The sequence below is a fragment of the Eumetopias jubatus genome, unplaced genomic scaffold, assembly GCF_037043125.1.
Source record: "Eumetopias jubatus isolate StellerSeaLion01/CBP00866 unplaced genomic scaffold, mEumJub1_p1.0 scaffold_7, whole genome shotgun sequence".
NCBI classification, from domain to species: domain Eukaryota; kingdom Metazoa; phylum Chordata; class Mammalia; order Carnivora; family Otariidae; genus Eumetopias; species Eumetopias jubatus.
Genome location: NW_028274813.1, coordinates 83,884,712 through 83,891,630, shown reverse-complemented (window position 1 = coordinate 83,891,630; position 6,919 = coordinate 83,884,712). Strand labels below are relative to the sequence as shown.

At 58.9% G+C, this 6,919-nt stretch overlaps 1 protein-coding gene across 3 annotated transcripts in view; it reads right to left on the bottom strand.

The window, feature by feature from the left end:
- Positions 1-122: 122 nt before the first annotated feature.
- MAPKBP1 (mitogen-activated protein kinase binding protein 1) overlaps positions 123-6,919 on the bottom strand; it is a 51,864-nt gene continuing 45,067 nt past the window's right edge. For 2 of the 3 annotated variants that reach the window (XM_028094467.2, XM_028094468.2), the window contains 9 exons: positions 6,471-6,707; positions 5,873-6,039; positions 5,482-5,627; positions 5,181-5,378; positions 4,918-5,002; positions 4,334-4,617; positions 3,513-4,109; positions 3,012-3,097; positions 123-2,547 (listed from right to left, as the gene is read on the bottom strand). In XM_028094467.2, the coding sequence (XP_027950268.1) occupies positions 2,320-2,547; positions 3,012-3,097; positions 3,513-4,109; positions 4,334-4,617; positions 4,918-5,002; positions 5,181-5,378; positions 5,482-5,627; positions 5,873-6,039; positions 6,471-6,707 (2,028 nt within the window). In that variant the 3' untranslated portion in view covers positions 123-2,319. The remainder of the gene's footprint in view (positions 2,548-3,011; positions 3,098-3,512; positions 4,110-4,333; positions 4,618-4,917; positions 5,003-5,180; positions 5,379-5,481; positions 5,628-5,872; positions 6,040-6,470; positions 6,708-6,919) is intronic. The other variant, XM_028094469.2, reaches the window with a different exon arrangement.

The window sequence follows — 6,919 nt, the reverse complement described above, 5'->3', positions numbered from 1 at the left end:
CCGAGAGACCCCGCCCCCGCTGGGCCCCGCCCCCGCCCGCAGTGCGCCGGGATTCAGCTAACCGGACCACCGGTGAGAAGCCGCGCCTTCTCCCGCCTGCCCCACTCGCTGGCATCCTAGAGTTAACAAATGATTGTATTTATTGACGAGTTCATACATCAATACAAACGGACGAGTTAAAAACAGCCCCTGCCCCGTGAGACCTGGGGAAGAGGGAAGCGCCACGGCCTGGACAAAGTATAAAAGTTATAAATAAGGGTAGGGGGGGTCAAAACTGGGTCAGGGCAAATCTGGTCGGGGGGCGGCAATTGCCGGTGGCCTCAGACATGCAGAAGGGGACGGGCGCCGGCCGACCACAAGACCCCCTCTCCCACCCCACGCTCGGGTGGGGATAGGGAAAGGGCGGCCACCTTCTTCCAAACCTTAGCGGGAGTGTGGCTCCCTCCTCTGAGGGGCTGGCTGGCTGAGGATCGCCAGGAACCCAGGCCAGAGGGCCAGGCCTGAGCCTGTTTCGTCTGGGCTGTGGCTAGCGTGCTGTGGAGTAGACTTCTAACCCTCACAAAGGGCAGCTGCAGCCCTGCCGGGGTTCACCCTCAGCTGCAGTTCTTTGCAGTTTGGCCATGCAGGTGGTGGTAGTACAGAAGAGTCGGGGTGAAATAGGCTTCATCTGTTCTGGTGTATTCCAGCTGGTGCAAACAAGAGCTGAGCACTCCACGCAAACCAATTTCTAAGTTTCTGCCTACAGAACCAGCAGGACCCCATGGCCTGTCCATGGGACAATTGGTTTTTCTGACCTGAATCTTCAGGAAAGCTACCCTGACTTACCTGAGGCAGAGGGCAGCAGCAGGGCCCAGAGACACGTGTTCCTCACCCCAACTCAACAACTGCTTCACTACTTGGTCCTGTTCTACCTGCCCCCTGCGCCCTATATCCTCCCCCTCACTCCTAACAGCTGCCCTTCTAATCTATCCCCTCCCCTCTACCACTTACCTGTCCCACCTGCCGCCTTTCCAGTGTGTCTCTTGGCCCCATCTGCAGTCCCACATGCCCCCCTCTCCCCTCAACTTCCAGCATCCAGAGCATCCTGGGTGCCCAGCACCGCCTTTGAGGAGGTTCCTTCCACCCAGACCAGAAACCTACGAGCCATCTCGTACTGGCTAGGTTGTGGACCCCAAGAATCCAGAATTCGGGTTAGTGTGTTCCAGTCCTTTTCATGTCCCTTGATAGTTCCACGTGAGCCAGGGTGGCAAAGCAGGAATAGCACATGAAGGGAAACCAGGCACCCATCAGCCAGCCAAGTACTCTTAGCGATGACACTCAACTGTGTGTGTGTGTGTGTGTGTGTGTGTGTGTGTGTGTGTGTGTGTGTGTACTTCGTCTGTGGCCAAGGTCCTTAGAAGGTGGGCTGGCGCCCTGTAAACCATGAGGGAAGTTCTAACACCAGCATCACTCAGGATGCAAGGAGAAGGTGGCCTCTGGGTCTAGCAGCCTGCTGGGGATCAGGGTTGGGAAGACAGGGAAGACCAAGGGGCTGGGAAAAGGAGGCCAGGGCTTTATGTTTGCCCAGCAGAGGGCTTTACTGTCCTGCAGCAACATCCCACAGCTGTCTCCACAAGTTCTGGCCAGGAGAGAAAGGGGGGCACAGGAAGAGAGAGAATGCTAGGGCTCTCTTGGGTGGGGGGATGGGAGTGGAATGTGGGGGGCTCGGGCCTCGATACCAACTCAAGCCTCCTGATGGCTGGGAATGCCCTGGAGGGCTAGAGGGTTTTGCCTTTGGGAACTGCCAGGCACTGGGGAAAACAGACAACCCCCCGCTCTGGCAGCCGGGGGAGTGCAGCTGGTGTGGGAGGGGAAGTGGAGGTAGAGGTGAAGCTCCGCTGTTGGCTGAAGGGCACTGATACCACATGGCCTTTCACTTCCACCCCACCGAATACCCTGTGTGTGCTCCACCCCAGGGAGCTGATCCCTGCAGTAATTTCAAATGGCTTCTAAGAAGAGAGGGCCAGCCCTTCCCAATTTCCCCCAGATGGGGCAGGCTGCCCTCCTGCTCCTCACAGCACCAAGATGACAAGGATCCAAGACCTACCCTGCATGAGCCACTGAAGGGGCTGTGGAGGCAGGAGCTCCAAGAAAGTGAGGCAACAGTCAGGGAAATAAATTAATAAATACAGGGGCCCCATGAGGAAGCTGGAAAAGGCGCTTCCCCTCTGAGCACTGACCCCTGCTAGCCACTCCAAGTATCCCCACAGGTTTTGGAGAGTGGAGCAGGGGCTACAGTTTGGAATAGGGGGAGCATTCACTTGGGACAGGATTCCGGAACTAGAGTCTGCGTTCCATGCGCCGCTCCACCGCCCGAAGCAGCAGCTCTGAGTATTGCTCTAGCAGGGCCTGTGTCTGCTCAGCCCCCACGGCCCCAGGGCTCCCGCCCGGGCTGCACAACACTGCCCCGGCCAGGGCCTCGAGCTCCTGCCGCACTGAGGAGAAGGTGTTTCTGAGGAGCTGGGCGATGCGACTCTGCTCCGCTGAGGGCGTCTTGCAGCCAGCCACCTGCAGCAAGACCCGGGAAGTGAGTCGGAGGAACAGTGGAGGAACCTCCTGTCAGTGGATCTATAAAGAGGAGGGACCCCACCTGGGTCTAGCCGGACCCCAGAGAAGGCCCTCCTGGACCGTCCCCCATGTCTAGGGTGGCCAAACAGTTTTTGAATATGACAAGGGCTGCTATTAATAATTACACTGGGACAACAGGCATAAACTGGGATGGTCCTAGGACAAACCAGGTCCTAGGCAAACTAGGACATATGGTCGCTCCACCCCTACCCCTCCAGTCTGAGGAAGTCTCCGGAGATGACCAGTAGGTGCTCGGTTCAAGAGGCCTGACCTGGCCTCTAACTCCCTCACCTACTCTGCCCCAGATGTTCTTGTTTGCTCCACCCACCCGTCAGTGGAAGAGCCTTATGGTTGTTCTGGCTACTCAGCTGTCTCTCCCCCCCCGGTGGGTGCCCAACACGTACCAAGTGGTAGAGTCGCACAGCCTGGCGCACACTGCCCTGGAGCTCTGCCACAAGCTGCTCGCACTCCTCCAGGCTCACTGCTCGTTCTGGGACGGACAGATACAGCTCAGCAAGGCCCAGCAAAGCTGCCCTTTCAGGCCTCCCCACCCAGGGGCCCCTGAGAGCAGGAGAGGCCTACCCGCAGGATCACACCCCCTTGGTTTGCCCTCTCCTTGCCTCCTTCCTTCCCAACACCACACAGAAAACGAGGTCCTAAGGGGAGGGCCAGCTCCAGCCCAAGAAGCCAGAGGCAGGGAAGGGGCAAGTGGGTCACAAGGAGATTGTGAAGATTGGTAGGCGTGTCTCACCATCAGAGGTGTGACTTATGGACCAAGATGAGAACAGACAGGACGAAAACGCCAGAGGCTGGATGCACAGAAATGGGATGGAGCCAGAGAGCAGACAATAGAGACAGGAGAAAGACGATGGGGCTGGAGATGAGAGCTGGGGAGCTGTGCACACCTGAGTCCTGGCTCAGGGCTGCCCCTGGCCTGGTGCATTCCATGGGGCTGGGAGTCTTCTCGGGGGACGGGGGCTGCAAGTTCTCAGGGCCTCGGAGGAGGTTGCTGACCGGCAGTTGCTGGGCACAGGGGCTGCTGGGCCCAGGCTGAGGCTGGCACTCTGTCCTAGGCTTGGGAGGGGCACCCTCCCCCAAACAGGCCCGCCTCTCAGATGTACTGTGAGCCTTTCCTAGGCCCACTGGGGAGCCAGGCTGTTCTGCCTCACCAGGGGCCCTGCCCTTGGTAACAGGTGAGAACGTGGCCAGGGTAGGACGATCGGGCAGTGGCTTTGGGATGTCCAGGACCAGGTGAGCCCGGCTGGGCAGGGCTAGCTTGCTGAGCGGTGAGACTCGAATGGGAGCAGGAGCCTGAGGTTCGGCCGCCAGGCCCAAATTCTCCCCAACAGAGATGCTGCGGGAAATCTTGGCCATGGAACTGGTGGTGGGGTTCTGGTAGGACTGAGGCCGAGACAGACGGTGATCAGCGTGTGGCAGGGAGCGCAGGCCCTCCTGGGCCTCCATCTCCCGTAAGAGCAATGGGCCTGGTGGAGGAGCCTCATCTGCCGAGAAGCCAGAGAGACACAGGTCAGGTGGTGAGGAAGGCTTCCCAGGCACTAAGGCTCACAGCTCCCTAGAAGTTGCTGTGCCCTGCCCATACCCACTAAGGGACACCCAGTGGCAAGCACAGTGACACGTCAGGGCTAAATCAGGCCCTCCTTCCTCTAGCATGCGCATGCGCTTCATACTCCCCGCACCCTGGAGTTGAACCCACCAGGCTCCTCACCCTGTGGCACCAGACTCTGCACAGACTGGGCTTTCTGGAGTCCACCTAAGGTGCTGGCTGCAGCCACTCTCTTGGGAGCCCAGCTGCTGTCAGGGTTGAGACGGCGTCGCGGCAAAAGCACAGGGACTGCCTGCTGGGGGCCAGCATTGCCAGGGGAGGGCTCTGCCTCCGGGGGTGCTCCTGGAGGACTGGCATCACTGCCTCTCAGCTGCTCACCCGCAGCCGGCCGCGCCTGGACCGGTCTCGATGTCAGCGCCAGGCTCGAGGAAGACGGAGACAGTTCCCTACAGGGAGGAAATGTGGAAGAAGGCCCAGAGAGGGCTTAGAAGTCCTCCCTGCCACGACGGGGAGAAGCTCTCACAGAACCAGAAGCTCTGGGCAAGAAGGGCAGGCACAAAGCCAGCAGGCCAGCTGTCCCAAAACCTGGGAGTGCAGAACACTGTTCGGCGTGGGGAGATGGCAGCCTTGGAGAGAGGAGGACGGCCTGCTGCCTCAGGGGCAGGACTGGCCCTTTGGGGAGCATGGGGAGCTCAAGTGAGCCGCAACTCCTTGTAGGAGAGTGAGGGCTGCTGTGGGGGAGGTACCTGAGCGGAGGGGTCTGCACTTGCAACAGGAATCGTGAAGAGATGCTCCGAGACTCTGTCCTCTCTGGTACCCTGACTGGGCCCCCTACCAAGGTGACAAAAATCATGAATCGAAGCCAGCCCTCGCCCCAGATTCTGCCCCCCCTCCGGCCCCCCGCCAAAGGTAAACCCAGGGCATGGCCTGTCCTTGGACCCTCCCTCTCAGCCAGGCAAGGAGGGAAGAAGGGCAGACCAGTGACCACATACTGGCCCTCTGACCACACCTGGAGCAGCCCCATTGGCCAGAGTCTCAAAGTGCTGTTTTAGAAACTGCTCCTGGTCTGGGGTATGGGGACTGCCTCCCTGCAGCCCATAGGCACCAGTGCCTCCCTCTTCTTCCTCCTCTTCCTCATCACCCTCGGCTGGCTCTTCAAGGTCTGAGGAAATGCCATCCACACTCAGGGGCTCCGTGCTCTCAGAGTCTGGACGTGGGGAGGGGAGAGAAGCATCATGCTGCACCCACCCATCGCCAGAGCCTCCACTCCCACCTCAGTCCACTGACCTCCCTCAAAGCCGCAGCCTCACCTTCGTTGGGGTGCTCAGGGCTGGAAAGGCGGCTGCTACTATAATCCACAGAGCAGGCACTGTCAGGACTGTGCTTCTCGGAGCCCCTGCTGCCTGGATAAACTCTTCCCAGGGTCCCTCGGGCTGGAGCCTGCACCTGGAACTCACTTCCAGGAAGGCCAGCAGGGGAAAGAAGAGGCAGTTAGTAGGGGTGAGCAGCCCTACCGCGCGACACCTGGCTTCCTTCTCCCCGACCTGTGAGTGGGACTGGGGATGAAGCAGGGGCAAAGTGGCGGGCAAGCCCTGAGGAATCTGGGCCAGCCCTCCCCTAACTAAAGAACGCTCAGGGAAGGGAAGCCTGGGAAAGGAAGACTGCATGGCCCCTGAGGTCTGGTGAGGGAAAGACCCTTGCCTGGTATCCAGGATGGGGCTGTCACTTGGATCCGGGTAGACAATACCATCTTCGATGGGTGCAGGCTCCAGATCTTGGGCAAAGACCCCTTCCTCTTGGGACAACAATCGAATAATGTGGGGACAGGAACAGGGTTGGGAAGCCTGAGGCCGAGGGGGCTTTTCGTTCTGGGAACACACAAAGGGGCATTACTGAGGTTGTTGATGTGAGAGAGGGCCTGGGAAAAGAGGTGGAGGTAGGCAAGGATCTGGTGTGCATCAGTTCTGGGGGAAGCTGAATATTCCAACGCGGAGGAGAACTCCAGTTAAGGTTCTTGAGTTTCTGGAATAACGATATTCTGTCACACTCCGGGCTGCCAACCTCCAGCCACCACTTAATACCATGAGCCCTTTAAGAAACCTGGCCCAGGACAAAGGGTACCACCCCAATCAGCAGACCATACAGCTTAGCCCAGCTTGAACCTTTGCAATCCAGGTTACCCATGTGCCACAGGGGCAGAGCAAGCACAGCTGGCCAAGTGCTCAGGCCCCAGCTGTCGGCATATGGCTGGCTATAGCTCTTTGGAGATCTCTAGGTTGCTGGGAGAAAGCTGGCTCACCTGGCTAGCATGTGAGGTCTCAGGGACCTGCTGACCATGCTTCCCAGGGCAAGATGGGGTCATGGCCAGCAAGTCTTGGCTAGCACCTCGAGGGCCTGGGACCAGTGTCTCTAGCTGCCGCAGGTCCAGCATGGAGCGGACACTCAGCTCCACACCTGGATGGGCCCAGCGGCCCCTTCTTCTGGGTCCTTGGTTGGCTGCAGGGGCTGGGGCCAGGAACTCCACCGTCTCCTGTGCCTGGTGTGAGGCAGGGGTTGGGGAGAGGGTCACAATCACTATACAACAGTATTGGCAAACACTCATATAGCACTTACTGTGTGCCATCCACTTTACATACATGTATTCACTCACTCAATCCCCACGACAACCTTATGAAGTAGGTATATTATCCCCATTTTTACAGATGGGAAAACTGAAGTACAGCGGGCTTAAGTAACTTACCTAGTCCC